The sequence below is a fragment of the Microtus ochrogaster genome, chromosome 4, assembly GCF_000317375.1.
Source record: "Microtus ochrogaster isolate Prairie Vole_2 chromosome 4, MicOch1.0, whole genome shotgun sequence".
In the NCBI taxonomy this organism is placed as follows: domain Eukaryota; kingdom Metazoa; phylum Chordata; class Mammalia; order Rodentia; family Cricetidae; genus Microtus; species Microtus ochrogaster.
The window spans coordinates 57770530-57789865 of record NC_022011.1 but is presented as its reverse complement, the minus strand read 5'-3'; the positions used below and the strand labels follow the sequence as shown (position 1 = coordinate 57789865).

The following is a 19336-nucleotide window of genomic DNA, read 5'->3' as shown; positions in this document are numbered from 1 at the left end:
ATAGTAGAAAACAGGAAAAAAAAGGCTTAAAAAGACATTTTACAAACACACAAAAAAAATATCCAAGGACTATAACACACATTTGAAAGATTTTGAGTAATCACGTCATTGAGTAACTGATACAAAGACTGGCGATAGTGCTTGTTGTTGGGTATGGGGGGCAACAGTTGGTCTCATACACATTGCTCAGAGTGGCACCAAATTTACAGAAGCCCATAGGACACTGGTGGATATAGTTACTTATGACCGAATTCACACACAACTTATGATCAAGGGAGCCTACTTCTAAGATACAGACTTGCCAGGAATGTGATGGAAGTTTATCCTAAGCGATTTGTAGTAGTAACTATGTTACTATAGTATGTATAGTAACAGCCTTCAAATGGAAAAAAACAGCCACATATCTGCTCGGGTGCAAATGGAGTAACTGCTATATTTCCTTTCTGTTAATGTTATCCTGGAATGGAGACATAATGAAGAAAGACTGTTACTAAATACAGCATGGATGAATTAGCATCACAACCTAGGAACAAGCCAGGTACAACATGTCTATAATTGCACAAAATTCATATTTCTATAAAGTGCCAAACTGGAGGAAGTAGCTTATATTTGTAAAATTGACAGAATTTGGGATGGGAAGGTCTATCCTCTAAATATTCACACAGTGTTAAATAATATCAACTTGTTAAATACTACCTAGTTGTTAAATAATGGTGGTATCAAGAATGGGGGCATCGGATAGTAATTAAGGTACAAGGGTTTCTCCCTTATGAATGGGATTAGTGTGTACGTGTGTGTGTGTGTGTGTGTGCATTTGAGCATGTACACACACATATACATACCCATAAATATATAAACACAGCATACTCAATTTGTTTATTTTTTATGGCATATGATTTCAGGGCTGACCACTTGGTAGAATCAGCTGGAGGGTTTATCCCTGAGGAACAATTGTTGCTCCTGCTCTCAACAGTTTTTAGTTGCCTATCGTTCTTTGTCTACAGTTGGGTCCCTTACAATTTTAGCCTTCCTTGTTAGCAAGCCTATCGAAAAGCAGAGAACAAGTAAGCATAGGGTGCCGGGCACCAACTGCCCCAAGACAGTTCTTACACCCAAGGCTCCGGGAACACTGCGTATGAAAGTGTAAATGACCATAAAGAGCAAGAGGACCAGCAAATCTACGGTGAGAAAGTGTCTTCTAGAAATGACGAGGAAAGTACAGCCTTAATACCTCAACAGTATGGTTGCTTAAAAGGACCTGGAGAGCTATACGATGATTTTTAAATTAATTTCAAGATGCAAAATAACTCCAGCTACTTATGATTTGTGATGTTGTTGGGATAGATGCATTTTTAAACTATTTTTCAAAATTTGCGTATCTACTTCCCTACTACAAACTTTGTAAATTTTACTTCAAGATGTTGAAGTTTGTACTTCATAGCCAACTCATTGATTTTCATTGCTCTATTCATTGTCATTTTTGGCTGCTATCATGCTCCATTTCCAGAAACTTCCCTCTCTTTTACTTCATGTCTTCAGTCTTAATGTTGATAATTTTAAGTCCCCTTCCCCCTTACGATTGTCAAGTTATTTCTTGATTGACACCTTTAATTTTCTCCCTGTCTTTTTCTTCAGCTTTATAGTCACAGACCACACAGGAGAGTCACATAAGTCTAATTCTAAATTAGCCTAATTTTTTTCAACTCCAGTTGAGAACGAAAGCAATTATATAGCAAGAGGGTAAACATTTGTTAACATAAATTTGATAATGGGTAGATCTCAGTCAGTCATATCACTCATTCAGTCCCATGGCATCATTCCATTTAGATTGGAACTGCTCATTTTTCCCTTCATTTGTTTGACTGAATGTACCATGAGAATTTGACTCAATAGACATGTTAAATGAATGGAAGCCTGTGGCATACTTAGAGACTGGTTTCAGCCACTAAATCCCTTCACAAGAATTGAATAGAAAATCTAATAAACCCACTTATTTTTAAGAGTCTCCTATTTTATCTGTATTTTGAATATGTGAGCATTTTGCCTGTATATGTGCTTCAAGGACACCTGGCGACTCGGAGGCTAAACATGTGAGTATTTTCCTGAAGGTATGTATTTGAGCTTCAAGTGTGCCTGGTGGCTCGGGGGTTAAAGGAAGGCACTGGATGCCTGGGATTGGTGGCCTGGAGTCTAAACAAAAGCCATTGGATGCCTGGGATTGGTGGCTCGGAGGTAAACTGAAGGCATTGCATGCCTGGGATTGATGGCTCAGAGACTAAATGAAGAGTGCCCCAAATTGCAGGTGCAAATGTTTTAAGTGGCCACGTGGATACTGGGAACCAAAACTTGATCTTGTGCAATAACAGCAAATGTTCTTAATCATGAAACCATCTCTCTAACTCCCTCATTTAAATCTTTAATGGGAAATAAAGCCCACATCTGAGAGATTCCCGTAATTTCATATTCAAGGAAGAGAGTAGAAGTGGGGAGGGACCAGTGCTTAACAGCAGAACATGAGGCAACCACAACATCCCTCAGATACTACGTTCTTAACTCTGAGTACACGAGGTAGATGCTGCCCAGAGAAGTCAAGTAAATTTCTGGGAATCAGATAACACAGCCATGACCCAGCCATTAACTGCAAACTGGACTGTCCAATTGCTAAGCTCATGGTCCTTCTCTGTCCCTCGTATCATTTCTATGAAGGTTAATGAGACATGCTTGCCTATGAAGGGAGCATGGCTGCTGATGACTTTCAGAACACTTTAAAACACAAGTTTTATTGGCCTCCCTTTATTTTGGTGCTTAAGATTTAATATCTAAATTAAGAAGGCATTATCTTTATATCTTTTGTAATGCACCACTTTCACAGTGATCCATCAAATCAGCTGGACGTCCTGGTTGGAAATTCCTAGAGACCATTGAAAACGGTACTAAATTTCTTTTCATTAGTTCCATTCATTAGCCTCAATAACTGCATATATTAGCTGGATCGCACATATATAGTAATCCTATAACTTATTAATGTTCAGAATAAAATTCAATTGTCACCTTTTTTTAATACAAGGCTTGATTGCATAATCAAACAGAAAAGCTACTTAGGATTTTAAATATGACTTATGACTATTGAATTTTTCTACCAATTGATTTCTTTCTTATAGGCCAAAATTAATAAAATAATTCTTAAATCACTTACTTATATACATAAAGTCATGACATATAAATACAAATAACTTAATTTTGAATTAGTAGTACACAGGGGTAATAAACACCTTTGCTACAGACAGTGTTATAAAACTAAAAGATTGTTAGCCAAGTAAAACAGAATCCTAAAAGTCACTTGAGTAAAACTCATCCTACTGATAGCTCCACATGAGATACTAATAGAGCCCACATTTCCCTATCTAGAAGTAACTAGCTTGAAATAAGAGCTGATTTACATTTAGAACAAGTTACAGTAAGACAATGTGTGGACGTGGGCTTTTTAACAGTCCTCGCATGTCCTGAAGACCCCTTTTGCAGTCTGAAGAGTCACACCATGTATGCAAAATGTACTCATTCTGGACCCTAGAGGCCCCATGAAGATGATGTTATTTTGAATAAGGGTTTATCCTTGATGCCATGCACACATGGCTTGAAACACAATAATCATAACAATAGAAGTAATAATATCTAAAATTTAAATCTTCTCAGTAAAGAAAGGATTCCTAGAATAATTTAAAACATACATAAGATAATGCAGGTGGGCCACTCTAGAGCAGAGGGCCCCTTGGGGGGGAGGTGACAAGGAGAGAAGAGAGAATCTACCTTTGCTTGTCCAGCTTTTGTAATGGCAGGCATGTTGAAGAGCTGCCCAGTGTAGAACTGCACACCACTGAACAGGATCACTGCAATGGAGTCTCCTTCTTCCTCGATTACTTGCAGTATGTCCTCCATCCTTAAGGTCTCTTCCCCCTACACCAAATTCAGTGCAAGTTACACATTATGACAGTCATGAGCATGTCACTCCACACTCACAAATGTCTTTTCTACATACAGCAATGGAAGGTGATTTTGCTACCCCATGTCAACGATTTTCAGAAATCTGGCAAAAGAGCAGTGCTAGGATACATTTGGCTACAGAGAAATAAAAAATGAAACGCTAAAGAGGTTTCATTTAAGTGCCACTCTGCACAATCTTGTTAGCTCCTTTGTACTTCAGTTTTCAATTCTTCACTATTTACAAACCCGTGAATTGTTTTCCAGCCATCTTTATCCAATAAAGAAAGCATGAAGTCCCAAGAAATGCCCTATAGCAAAACTGGAGATTCATATTGCACTCAGCAAGTCAGCGGTACTTTTTCCCCCCTGAAAACTCGTGTAGGCATCTTTCAGCTAGGTTTGGCCCAATCGACGTTTCAATTACTTTAAAATTTAATCATTTCCAAGCTAATGTAAAGATAAAGACAAACATGAAGAAAACGAATCCAAACAAATTATCAAGGACAAAGTTTCTCTAACCTCCTCACCACAACTAATGATTGAAAATTGTCAATGATGTGAGATTCAGTCCTGCAAAGGTAACTGAAGCTGTAAGAAATCAGAGAAGCGTGAAGCATCTGTGTAGAGGTGAGCAAAGTTTAAGGTACATCTAACTCTCCACAAATCCTCTCTTGTACCAAACATGACAAAATTTTGGGCTAGTGCATACTTAATGCCTTAATATCATATAGAAAGCCATTTTAATAATCTTTTATTATCCTTCTATGTAAGTTTTCAAATTTCTTGATATTGGCCAAAGTTCCATGTTAGAAGCCTTGTATGGATAAGTAGGTGTGTATGTACGTGTATGTGTGTATGCGTGTCTCTGTGCAGTTTTTATTAGAAGAGTCCTAGTGTTTATATACCAAATAGTAAAAACATTGAAACATTGATATTGAAATATGTTTTATTAGAACTACACTATATATATATATATATATATATATATATATATATATATATATATATATATATATCAGTTTAAGAATAACTAAGAAGAATGTTTTAGAAACTTGTGGAGTCCCCAAATTGTGAACCTATTCCACTTTTTCTGAAAGTCAGAGAGTTTTAGCTTGCTCAATGTTGTTGACAAAAACTCTCACTACATATCATGACCTAATGTGTGGTTACTTGCTCTGTTGGACATTAAGATGGCCCATACAGTTAGATACGGTCCACCCTGACCAAAGGTCAGAGAATTCAAGCATACTTCTGCTCCTTCTGAATTAGGAAGTTTGATTTAGGAAGTGGTTGCCTTCAGGATACTTGGTCTAGGGTGGGTTCACTGCCTAAATAACAGGATCCTTTTCTCATCATTAATGGCTTGTTGTCTCAAAGTAATGAAGCAAGTAACTGTTCTAGTTGTCCTCTGTATCATGTCAGAGCAGTCTTTTGCCTCCCCCCCCCACCTTGTACTTTTATGGAAAATTAAAAACTGGCAGACTCAGGATTCAGAACTCAGGGCTCAGAACCCTAGAACTCAGCATTCAGTAATTGCTGCTAATACTATCCTATGTCTCTGTGATTATTTCTCATCTCTGTTCCTCCTACCTAACACTTTTAATCCTCATGTCCCTACCTTAGGACATACTAACCCACTACTGTGACTAGAATCATGGCAGAAGTCACCTCAAAAAGGCGGCTTATGACATGGCATCCCAATGTGGTAGCTTACAAGAGAAACTAATGTGGAATTCATCTGTCTAAAGGGTTACCATGAATCAAATAAGAAATCAAGGTTTCAGTGAGACAAACCTCTCTTTAGTGTTGATTTGAAGCTCTCTGGTAATGTACATACCTGGTTAGAACGAACCCAGAAAATAAAATGCTGGTCATGTGTAACTCTGAATCTTCGTTCCTGGATGCTATATTCATTCATGCTGGAAACTACCCATATATATATATATAAACATGTGGAAACAGATATGTCTTACAGATGTGAGAATCTCTTATATCATTGATGCTACATGTTGGTTACTACATACACTGTTTTCCCAGACCCTCCAACTTATTGGCTTTAGAAAATTTATTTTATCTTAGTTATAAGGAAAAAAAGATACTTTGCAAAAGAACATGAGAGACAGTCTCCATACAATTTCGCAGTGACCTCTAGTCTTTAATCATAAAGATAACTATAATTATAATTATTATAATCCACCAGCAACTATATTTGAAGTTTAAAGTGGCACACCCAGTTATACATCCCTTTCTCACCTGCTTGACCACTATAGACTCCATTGATATTAAAAGAAAAATTTCTTGCCATGTACCTTGAAAATGAAAATAAATATATTCCCATTTGTTTTCTTTTTACTTTAAACAAAAGGGTCTAATAGTAACAAATACAGAGGTCTCTTACGCTTTCTTGGAAGTTACATCAAAGCCTTGAAGATAATAAATGTCTGAGGAAAATGGAGGGAAATCAATGAACACTAAGTAGAAAGATAATGGACATTTATCTCTTTCTCAGGTACCTCTCTTGGCTTTATCATCCTCATGCTTTTCTCGACATCAAGTCCATGCAGTTGAATCTGTGACTCAATAGCATACTGAAAAAGAAAGCAATTCTATTCAATAAATTAAGTTCAAAGCATAGCAGTCCATGAACAAATAATAAAATAACAATGAAACCATATCATTCTATTAAACCACATGTCAAAGGTAAAGTGAATGGCTACATCAGAGAGGTACTTCTTAACATAGGGGAGGAGGAATTGGGGCATTTGTTGAAGTATCATATACTAAAGGTGTCACAAATGCAGAGTAGCTGTTGGATATAAGAAGATGCTACAGTGAAATTCATGTAGTGCAACTCACAACTGGGAGGGGAGTTTGAAGGGCTGGACTTGAGTGAGGATACACTAGCAGCTCACCATAGGAAGAGTCAGGTAGCAGAGACAGATCACATGGAAACTTCAGGGAGAAAATAAGATATGAACGAGGCCAAATAACTAAGAGGAACTGGGATTCTCTTCAAGGTAGCAAGGTCTTAATCTTTTTTTTTTTTTTCCAAAATAACCATTTGTTGGCTCAATAGATTACATGCTTTAAAATTACTAGGTGTAGTATAATAGAATAACAAAAAATTGAAGTAAAGTTTCTTTAAATCTAAATGAAAAGGTTACATCTGTGTATGGATCCGGAAGAACCATTACCAGACAGCTTCAAACAAACGAGAGGTTTGTCTCACTGAAACATTGATTTTTTATTTAATTAAGTGAGCTACAAGAAATCCTTTAATCTTTTCTCTGTGTTGGGATGTATTTATATGTACAGTTTCCTGTGTGTGTTCACATGCACATATAAGAAACTTTGGTCAATGCCAATGTAACTTCCCTGATCATTCTCTACCTAGTTTTTTTTTGAGGCAGCGTCTCTCTTTGAAACCAGATGTTCTTGACAAGATAGATAGGCTATCCAGCAATCCTCAGACATCCTCCTGTCTCTCTTGTCTCCTGCTCTGGGACTACAGGCCCGGGCAGCCATATTCAGCTTTTTTTTTTTTTTTAAGATTTATTTATTATGTACACAGTGTTCAGCCTCCATGTATGCCTGCACGCCAGAAGAGGGCACCAGATCTCATTACAGATGGTTGTGAGCCACCATGTCGTTGCTGGGAATTGAACTCAGGACCTCTGGAAGAGCAGTCGGTGCTCTTAACCTCTGAGCCATCTCTCCAGCCCCCTCAGCTTTTTTTGTGAGTGGTAGATATCCCAATTTAGGTCCTTTTGCCTGTGTAGCAATCTCTTTACAGACTTAACCATCTCCTCTCACCAACTCACTCTTTAATATTTTTTTCATGGAAAGAAATCAATAAGTGTTGCTAGCATATTCTGACAAAAGAGATGCAAATACAAGTTCATATGACAACTCAACATTGCTGAAGGGTTGAACAGTGGAGTTTGTATTGATTTAATTTTATGAAATAAAACAGCAACAGGAATTAATAAAACATTAATAACCACACTTGATTTAGGGAACGATTTGCTCAACATCTTTAAAAAGACTAATAAATCAATGTCCCCATTCAGTCCTTTCCTCCCAGAACACATGTTTTGCTTGAACGAAAGAAATAAATCGACTATCTGGAAAAATACAGTAAATCAAAAGCACTTGACAGATCTTTTTTAGTCCGCTTACTTGGAAATGACTAGAGAATAAACATTCAAGTCTGGAACATGATATGTCTTGCTAGGAAGAGTAGAAAGAACATAAATATAATTTGAAGAAATTCTTACATGATCAGAAGGGAAGGCTTTGGCTTCTAGAAGAATCTTGTGCCGCTTTGGTGTGGGTTTAAAGAATGATAACTGCAATGAGAGAGAGAGTTATTGAGAAGCATTAATGCACAATTTACTCATTTGCTCCTTTATGCCACACTTTCATTTTGTAAACTCCAACATTCTAAAGACATTAATTAATTAAACATCTAAGGTATCTGACAGGGGTACTTTTCCAATTAGCCTAGTTTTCAATGAGTTATGGATATAGTGGAGATATTGTCTCATTACATTTATCAATGGAAAACAAACTCAGAGGAAAATGTGAACCAGATAAAAACATATTCTAAGGCTTTACCTAAATGTTAATTGAAAATTTATCTTCTTAAGCATTTAAAGGTAATTTCTCTAGAGTGAGGCTGAAATAGCTTGTTCTATGCGTGTCTTATTTACATATTTTACACTGCCAATTTGGTTCCCTTTATCACGGTTCCCTCTTGTCTGGAGGTTTGCTTTATGGCATTTTGGATTAGGTCCAGCCAAGCATGCCTCTGCCCCCTCAGGCTACCCCTGTCCATCTTAGAGGCACCAGCCATAAGCACATTTCTTCATGAGGTCCCTGAACAATAAGCTTGGCACAGATTCTAATACAGATGACAACCCGTTTTAACAGTATGCTCCTTATGGTCCAGGGTGCATATATTAATTTTCACATGTTACCTCATTGAGTTCTGTACATCTATGAGGAAGACACTGTTGTCTTCATTATTACAAAGGGAAACACTATTTCTGAGAGACACTGAGAACCTTGACTAACATTAAAGAGACACTAAGTAATTAGCTGGAAGTCAAAACTAAGGATGTATGAACTTTTAGACATGATTCGAAAACATACATGTTTTCATCAGAATGTAACATTTATTTTGCCTCTCTCTCTCTCTCTCTCTCTCTCTCTCTCTCTCTCTCTCTCTCTCTCTCTGAATAAACCCCTAAGGCACTTAATCTGTGATGGTTTGTCATGCAACTCTTTTGTCTTGATAACTATGACCAGTCACACTGTGATAACGGTGAGACATATTTGGCAGAGTTGACTTCATCTACCAAAGATGTGCTTTACTTTGATGTTAGAAACAACTAGCTTGTTTTTATTTTTTTCATCATAGGGAGTCATCCTTTCTGAGAGGCTCTGAGCTAACCAGTGAGGGTCCTCACTGAGCAACTTTCTCTTTTAAGTGCTATTACTATTTTCCTCTGTTCTCTAGAGAACTCATTACTCTAAAGCTCTTTGTAAGAAATAACTCTTTCACAATTGAGAAGGAACCATGAGATCATGGTCTAGAATGTTTTGGTGAAAATATAGACCATCTCACACGTTAATAAATAAACCATTGGAGACTTACTTACGAATTTAAAATAGAAACATTTTAGATTTTGTAAATGAGAGAACTCAAAACACAGATGTTAAAGAAATCTTACCAGTAGGAGATGTAAATTAACAGTCAAAGCATTCATTAGAACTATTTCTTTCTCGTGGGCTCCTGGAAAATAATCATCAAAGATGCATCATATTTGAGGCTTTTCTTGTTGGTTTGAAATGTAGTTGGAAAATAATGCTGGAGCTTTACTTGAGCATATCAATGTTATTAGAGACAATAGTATACTGATGAGTCATTATGAAAATGAGGGGGTCCGCATCTGCCCCACTTACCAAATTATATAAATGGATACATACATGTATACAGTTAAAAAATCAAACCCCTCTTTTGATGTTATGAATAAGAAAGGCAAATTAATAATTATTTTCTCTGACAGTAGTTTATCATATTATTAATTTACAAAATTTCCTGAAGAGTACTTTTTATGTGTGTAAGTTTTGAAAATAAACTTAAAATGATATTAGGATTAATCATATATTTAACGTTGGTCATTCCTGACATCAAACTAAAGCTCACCTTTAGTAACAGAAGTCAACTCCGCCAAACATATCTCACTGATACTACAATGAGATTGGTCATGTTTGTCAAGACAAAATGCCATACCTTAAATATTTGCCCATCCATAGGGATGAAAAGAGAATAGAAATGTGTACTGTCTAATGAAAGCATATGCAAAATTCAGATATTTATTACTTAAACACCATGGGACCTGACTCCCAAGGATGGAGAACTGGAAGTAGGTGGGAGACAGAGTCTACATTTGGGATGTGACAACCCAGGAATACTTCACACCTTCTGTGGTTCAACTTTCCAGAAAACTAGGCCTATTTAAGAAGAATGATTTCTTCACCAATACCGAAGGAATGATCATCAAAGAGTTCACAAAGTTGTTAGAGAAAAAATATAACTCTTGTCGTACACTGTTTATTCACAGATATAGAACTCTTGTAGAGTTCCCTTTAGAAACACAGAAGTCAATGTGATAATAAGTCCAATAATTTCTAGTGTAAGTTGACTTGAAGTGAGGCCACTGGAAATGAGTGTTTAACTAATGAATTCTTAATCAACATAGCTATTCAAGGAGGAACCTGCATTTTCCTTTGGTCAGAGGCTACTTGTATTTGCTATCTGGATTTCTTTTTTTGTTGTACAATTGGTGAAGAGGTGGTGAACATTAAAAAAATGCCTGGTCATCTTAAGGAGAATTAGTTTTGAAGCCAAGCGGCCATAAAACTAAATCTCCATCTACATGCCTATACAGGGTAAATGGACATAGTATGCTTATATCACATATAATGGTATGTGTCCTCTCCTACATATAACATACCTTTTGAAATGTGGTATTAAAATAAATATTATTAGCTCTATTCTAGCTGTTTCTCTATACTGCAGTATAACTTATTTTTACTGTTGCTTCTGAGACAAAACCCTATCTAACAGCTTGATTCTCTGTTATTTATAAGTATTTATTGTGAAAACCATTTTTTAAAAAGCTTGATGCAGAAAAGAAGGAGTAAAGAAAGAAAACAATACTGCAAGAAAACAGAATTAATGGGGGAAAGCGTTTAAAAACAAATAAAAATGATAAGAAAACACAGTAGTTGTTAGAAGAAAACGAAGAAACGGAAAAGACTGAAGAGCTTTTATGTAGAAACCCAGACATTAATTTTTGCTTAAGCACTACATATTGATTAAAACTTCTTTCCATCAGTCACTAGATGAAAAAACGAAAAAAGAAAAAAAAAAAGGCTACCATGTTCTGGGAAATTGGGTCTGTCACATGCTACATAATCTTTTTATTGGACCTAAAATATTTCTGGCGTGGGCCAGTTCTGACACCACAAACATAGCCACCCCAGATGCACTGTTCTGAACCAATCCTGGCTTTCTCATGGCATTTCTCCCTCACTTTCAAGGGCCTGCTCATTCTTTAACCAATTCTTTGCCAACAGTCCCTCACTACTTTGAATGATTACTTATTCTCACATAATTATCCCAACACTGAGTATTGCATATGAAATTCACCAGAGCACTTCACTGAATGCCACCCTAACCTACTGCTGAGCCCTGCCCAAAGACAGGATCCATTTATTTAAGTTGCAAATGTGCATACTCAGGTACACCCAGGAGGCATACTAGAATTAAAGTCTTGAAACACTAACAGAAATGTTTACTGTGAGTATAACTAGAGGCACTTAAGAATAATTTATTCTTAGCATCACAGCAATGCCAACTGAACTAATTTCTACTTTATTTTCAAAAGGAAGTTTACCTAATTGACCTCATGGGTTCAAGTTGTACCTCTGAAAAAATGTTCTCCAACAATATTTCAATATTATCTAAGAGATAAATTGTTAATGTTAAATGAAACTCTTTCAAGTTGCCTCTCCTTGTTCCCCTTCCTGTCCTAAGAGCCTTCTTTGAATTAATAAGGAAACATCATGACCTAAAATTATTCAGAACACAGTTTTTTAGAAGCTTCCTGAAAGCTTAAAACTTGGAGGGCTCTTCCCCTTAGGGGACCACCTGTGATTTTTCTTTGATAAATGTCAGAATAGGAGTTGCTTCATCAGATGTGAGTGTTTCCTGCTTGTTTTTGGCAGCTAAATACAAGCACTGTCTTCTCACATTGAATTCTAGCAAGGTAATATTTATGGGGCCATTACTATGCGCTGATGCTTTTTAATTTCAGAATTGTCTCAACGGCCGCTCCTCGGAGTTTAAAGTGAGCGGAACCATCACAGGCTCTGTTCAGGAAGTGCACCGACAGTTTGAAATCTGCAACTTGTGTTATTTCACACAGCTTTCTTAGCAACGAGATGAGGAGCCGATTATGGGTTTCAATCTTTATATCTAGATGGAAACTGATATTCAAATAGAACTAGATCAAAGTCTCACAAATAAGGTTTTGCTGTTGTTCACAATGATATTCGGAAGCACCGTTTGTAAGACATTCCCCATAAATCAAATATGGAAGAGCCAGGTTCATAACCAGTTTCCTTCTTTGTCTCTCTAACCTCAAAATAATTTCAAAGTATAGCAAGCTGAGAAGAGCAAGTCCCCAAGCTGCTTACCGTCTGGTAAGAGAGTCCACTCATACTGTCATATCATCCTTTCTCTTCTTTATTAAGCAGATGCAAAAGCTATTGTGCATTTGATGTCAGGATTATAATTAGGCAAAGCCCCAAGGAAATTTGTCTAGTTACAAATTCCTAGGGCCCCTAGAGATGGCCAGGGCATGGAAGAGGGTCTGGGAGAGTTGAAGTAGATCACCCATGGATCATTGCTCCTCTTATGCTCAACCACAAGTTTCAGAAAGGAAATAGATTAATTTTACATTTTAAAAAGATCAAATGCTTGTATCTGGCCCTTGGTGATCTTCATGTATCCAGGGGAAGTAGACTTAATAACGACCTTGATAATCTTCTCCAGCACATCTATTTCTAGCATCTTGATAATATGACATTAATTATAAGGGAAAGCTACTCCATGTTCCATGTGCTGTGGAATTGTTGGCTCTATATAAAATGTTTTATTAATAGGTTTTCTTCATATCTAAAATTAAAATTTTTTATGTCTGAATAAATTGGCTGTTCACTCTCTTTCTCTTCCTGTCCACTCTACATATCAATGTGTATACATAATAACCACCACTGCCCTCTTATTGCTTGCTTTTGAAGAGTCTCATGCTCATTCAAAGACTATGCTTTCAAGTGACTAGAAGATCCAACAATGATCAGAATAAGACAACTCTGTCTGCTGATGACATAGTTAGCAATGAAAAGTAATCTGACTTTTGCTACACTCCATTTTTTTACATTATTTTATGATTTTAAGTCATACCATCTTCTGGAGACAGTTTGAAGCTTTTAATATACAACATAAAGAATAACAAAATTTGCAATAAAGCTGAAAGCATGGCAAAATAATAGAGTGTTTGTCTACCATAGGCAAGGTCCTGAGTTCCATCTGAGGGTATGTACACATTCACATGCATGCACACACGAGAGAGAGAGAGAGAGAGAGAGAGAGAGAGAGAGAGAGAGAGAGAGAGAGAGAGAACAATGCAGTAGAATATGTAATATGTATAGAAGAAACAATATTTTGAAGTTTTTACATTCAATTTGGATATTTTTTTCCTCTTAGAACCACTTTGTAACCAAGATAAAAGGAAATTATGTATGGTTTTTCCTTGACAAGCACAATTAAAAACTGTAAAATATAAATCTATTGATTAAATCAAAACCCTCACATTGTGTTTCCAATAAAAAAAGGTCAGAAACAAAAATAAAATCACTTTCTCATTTCAAGTCAGCCAAGAGAAACCAATTTCTTACCTAACCATAAAAACCAGGACCAGAAAGTTAGTCAGAGTTCCAAATGGGCCACTTTTAATTGGCACACTACCCTTCCCTGTGCCTTAGTTCCTTCACAGGACAGGTAACCCACAGACACCTGCTGTAAGCAATGTGTCTCCCTGTCCTTCCTTGAAAGGAAACTAAGTTTACCATTGCCTGTCTCCCCTTTCTGTCTTGGGTTTTCCTTTGGTTCTTTTCTATGGATAAAACCCCACTCCTTTCTAAACTCATAGGGATCCCTACTCTGGTGTTGTGTAGCAATTCCCCTGGTTTTCTTGTTTCTGAGGTTAGTGACTGAACCCAGGGCCTAGATCTTGCTGGACAAGCACTCTGTTACTGAGTTAAGTTCCCAAGTCCCTGCAACAATTTCCTCTGAATTCAAACATTCCATCCCTGAGGGAAGTTCCTTCAAAATTGGGAAATACTCAAGAAAAGTTGAGGACCTAATGAGGCAACATAAAGGTGCCATAAAAGTCCCTACCACTTACCAGATCCCCAATGCCTTCCCCTGAAAATTAATAGGCAGGAAGAATTACTGAAGAGAACATACTTGCTACCTGAGAGCTGTGCAAGGCACTCCAAGGTTTCAGCTCTTGTGAGCCACTGCCCCTGCTGTGGTGGGCTGTCACTGACACAACCACCCGTGTGTAAGTAATCCCAACAAGCTCATTAGGTCACCAAATTGGACTTTGTTGATATTGTCCCTTTGGTCTTTTGTAAGTTCCCTTACTGAGAATGAATAGGTATTTGTTATTGTCATACAACATCTACTTCAGGGAAATGCTATCCAATTCTAAAGCAGAAATAAAGCCAATGAAGATTTTGTTAATTTTGTTCTTTCACATTATCAAAAAAGATTAAAAAAACTTCATACTAATGCAAGCATTGAATTGATTTTTATTTTATAAAATTTGTTTTACATACCAACCACAGTTCACCTCCCTCTTTCCCTTCTCCCCTACTTTCCCTGTATCCCCCATCCACACACTCCTTCTGTATCTCAACTTAGATGGGATAAGGCCTCCCATGGGAATCAACAAAGCAAGCCACATGAAGCTGAGGCAGGACAAAGCTCCTCCCTCCTGCTTCAAGGCTGAATAAGGCATCTCACCATTGGGAATAGGTTCCAAGGATCCATCTCATGCATCAGGAACAGATCCTGGTCCCACCACTAGGGGCCCCACAAAAAACCCCAAGCTACACAGCTGTAGAGGGCCTAGGTGGGTCCCATGCTAGCTCCCTAGCTGTCCTTCCAGGGTCCGTGAGCTCCCACAAGCTCAGGTCATGTCTTTGTGGGTTTGCTTCACAGACTAGAGAGATGGTTCACTGGTTAAGAGCACTGGCTGCTCTTCCAGAGGTCCTGAGTTCAATTCCCAGCAACCACATGGTAGTTCTCAACTATCTGTAACAAGATCTGGTGCCCTCTTTTGGCATGCCGGCCAAATGCTGCATATATACTAAATAAATAAATTGGGGTATATCAAGGGATAAACATTTCTCTATTACATACAATTTTAGAAATAATTTAGACAATGGCATTTACTTAAATTTTAAAATTAACGTTTAAGAATACTGTTTATAATTCACTTTTATAAAAATTATGTATTTGTATTCTGTATACAATAAAGCAATGCTAGGGTTATTTCACTGGACACATTATGAGCTACAGCAGAAAAACAATTATTTAACTCTATAATAATTTTTATATAAGATTTAAGGCTCTGGGAAATTATTTATATATTTTATTGAGTTCCAGGTATACAAAATAGACTTTTGATATGTCAGGAATGATTATCTTTTATATGCCTTTTTACACTCAAAACTGAAATATCTCTAATTTAATTAATACAACATCCAAATAAAAATTCTCAAAGAAAAGAAGAAATGTCTGATATGTTTGTCTCTTTACTCCCAGCTGTGACTTAGATGAAGTCGGGAGAGATCATGTGACCAGATAGTTGACCTTGTCATCTCACCTACCACCTCTTGTTTGGGCAGTGACTGCACACCAGGCCCTAGAGCAGACTGAGCACTGAGAGCATAGTATACTTGAACAGGCTTCATGGCAACCCTCCCGCGTGGTCTTGAGCTTCCTTACTGCTGTGCTGGGTTGGGTCCTTTCAAATCAGCAGGTTAGAATATGGAAAGTGCTCCTCATGCTCTGTAAATTGCTGTCATGTTATCACAACCAAAAAGTTAATTGTGAAAATCCCAACATACAGATAGTCATCTCCAAGTAGGGACCTATGGAAGGTGTCACAAGTTGGGGCACCAGAGAGGGATCAAACTCTGAACCTATGGAATGTGAACTAACTCTGGGACAGTTTTGTCAGAATTTAGTCAAATGACTGCTAACATAGTCTCAGTGTCAGGACTGGTTTCCAGGATTAGAAATGCTTTGGAACATGAATTACATGACACTTTATGTAATTTACCAACTAGATAAAGCTTCACAAAGCGGAGGTTAATTAATGTAGCTTTTTCAAATTTAAAAATGGTCGGACAATTTTCTTTTCTAAGCAAGCTGAACATCTACAGTCCCTTTCTTTCCTTACTAATAACAGTAGAAGATAACTGCTTTGAAATTTTCTTTATTATCGTGACATGCATGTACTTATTGAGCAACAAAATGCTTGTGCATTTAATGAGTTGCAATAGCCCTATAAACTTTTAAATGGTCAAAGGAAAATTATGTAGAGTTTATTGGCTTTATAAATAAATCTCATTAAATAATATCATCTTATGACTTCCCTGGCCTGTATATAAACATTCTAACTCCCCATTTTGAGTGATAAATACTAGACACAAAGTAACATGATTAGAACGGAATTATTATCTGAAAAAGCTATTATTACCACACAAAGAGAGACAGACACACACAATGCATATTCTACAACTAAAGAAACACAAATCTCATGTTGAATTAATATAAACCTTTATTTGTAGGGTTTCTTTTCTACCTGTTAGAAATTTCAAAAAATACAAATGGTTTTCTGAAATGGAACTACTACCTATAATAGAGATTGTGAGCTTCTTTCCTTGTCATGCACAGGGATTTCTAACAGATCAAGATTGCTGATCCTAGAAAACTTCCCGGAGGAGCCTGAGATCCTGTACTTCTAGCCTTCCTGAGCTTGGATGCCCTTTGGCATTCTGGGCTATTGGGTTTCAGATCCCAGAATCCAGGTTGCATACACACACTACAGCGTCTTGTGAAAAGCTCTTAATGCAGATTTCAGTCTCTGAGCCCTTTCCTTTGCTGCCCCCAAAGCCGCACTTGCAAAGTTCTGAGCCCTTTCATAGCATCTCTACTTCTGGTCTCTAGAGGCACATTTGTTTATATTGTTCTTGTCATCTTTCTGTGCCATCGGAGATGGTATTTTCAGTGTGCACTCAATATTCAAATTCCATTACACCTCCACATTAAACCAATAGAAATTCACATATTAGGAACTCAGTAAAATTGGAATGAAGTAAGGTTACTTTTGCTCACACCTTTTCTTTTTTATCAGAGTTACAAATTTTGTAGCAGATAGCATAGTGACATAATTGACAATGTAGAAGATGATTATTAAACATATGGTGCCGTCTATAGTAAGGTGGTCCCACTGAGTTGTTGGGCAGGAGAACAGCCTCCTCTTTGAGCCTTTTAGGTTAAAAGCACAGAGAAGACACAGTCTCCTGGTGAGTTCTGGCTGCTAAGAAGAGTATGCTTCCATTTATATGTTTTGAGTTAAATATGTCTTCCCATGGTCATATGGTGAAGCCCCAATCCCCTGTGTTAATTAAGAATAATTGAGGCCGGATGGGTGAGGTCTTAATCAGGTATGACTAGCTTTCTCAGAGGAAAGAAAGGCCACTGGGGGAAAATATGAGATTGTCTTGTGCAAGCTAGGAAGAGAGCCTGCTGGCTTCGAGATCAGGGCTGTCGGTATCAAAGAGAAAATAAGGTGTCTTCTAAAGCTTCTCCATCTTGAACACTTTGTTATGTAAGCCTGGACTGACTGACATGCATGCTATTCCTCTCATTGGGTCTGGTTCTCCCCTGCTTTCCAACCCCATCTTCTCTAGCAGTGTGCTATAGGAGGCGCCTGAAGGCCACATACAGGGTAAGAGGGTCATTTGTATACGGTGTATACAGTCTCTCAATAGATCTCTTTTATTCCTATCTTCATGCCAACTCCCCCGTTTGATTGACTGAGTAATTTCCAAACCTTTGAAAGATAATTACCAGTGTAATGAAAGGGTTGTCATTTGTTTTTCCATTAAAAATTTGATTTATCGCATTTTATTTGTTTTTGTTTATTTGTACAAAAGTAATTAGCAATTGTCATTCTGCTAATAGATTCTCCAAATAGCGTGGACATCATTGGTTTTGGATTTCAATTTTGATCATTGAGAGTTTGCATCTTTTCCAGTTCCTTAAATAATTTCTGAGTGATAATTCAGGTTAAATGTATTTCCATGCATACGTCTGGTACTTGATCAACTAAAAACTTAGTTCCTATGGTAGCACAAGTCACAGTGATAAGTACTGGGCTTTCTTGTGTTTTTAGTGGTCCTGTGCATATTAATTTTGTTTTGTAGCCAGGAGAAAACCCAGGGACTTTTTTGTCTTCATTTCTTTCTCACTACAGCCTTGGGATTTCTAACAAAGAACCATACATTATGTTTTGAGAAGATATTTTATTTCTTTACATTTTAGGGGTTTGCCTTAAGCCTTTTTGCATTTGAGTCTTACTTCTCTGCTCTAATTCCACTTGTCATCCATGGTGATTGAATCATCAAATAACTTGCCCAGAATCAAATGACACAAAAATAAAGATGTTTTTATGCTTTCTTATAAGGGTGTGAGATTTTCAAAACTACTTGAAAACTGGGTATTTCTAAAAGTACATCAAATGTTTCCATATAGCATTCAAACATTGGAAAAGTGTAACAAGCTGTTATAAATTTCACCCAATGCCAAATATTTAAGCCAATGAAATAAAAAGTTCATTTACTATCTAAAATATCATCAATTCTACCAATAGAATACAAAATTTAATTGCGAAAACACATTATGCCACAAAATAGCACCAATCACCAATCATATTACAGTTAAAGTTTCAGGGATGAATGGATGACTCCATAATTAAAGGCATTTCAAAATACCTAGGATGCATTCTCAGTACCCATGTTGGATAGCTCACAACTGCCTGGAACTCTAGCTCTAGGAGACTTGAGGCCTCTTCTAGCCTCTGTGGACACATCTACTCATGCACACACACACACGAGAGAGAGAGAGAGAGAGAGAGAGAGA

At 37.1% G+C, this 19336-nt stretch overlaps 1 protein-coding gene across 1 annotated transcript in view; it reads right to left on the bottom strand.

The window, feature by feature from the left end:
- Positions 1–19336, bottom strand: part of Kynu (kynureninase) — a 127929-nt gene that overhangs the window by 62101 nt on the left and 46492 nt on the right. The window contains exons 5-8 of the mRNA XM_005346379.2: positions 9717–9778; positions 8259–8330; positions 6495–6569; positions 3808–3954 (exon numbers count right to left, since the gene is read on the bottom strand). Coding sequence (XP_005346436.1) covers positions 3808–3954; positions 6495–6569; positions 8259–8330; positions 9717–9778 — 356 coding nt within the window. The remainder of the gene's footprint in view (positions 1–3807; positions 3955–6494; positions 6570–8258; positions 8331–9716; positions 9779–19336) is intronic.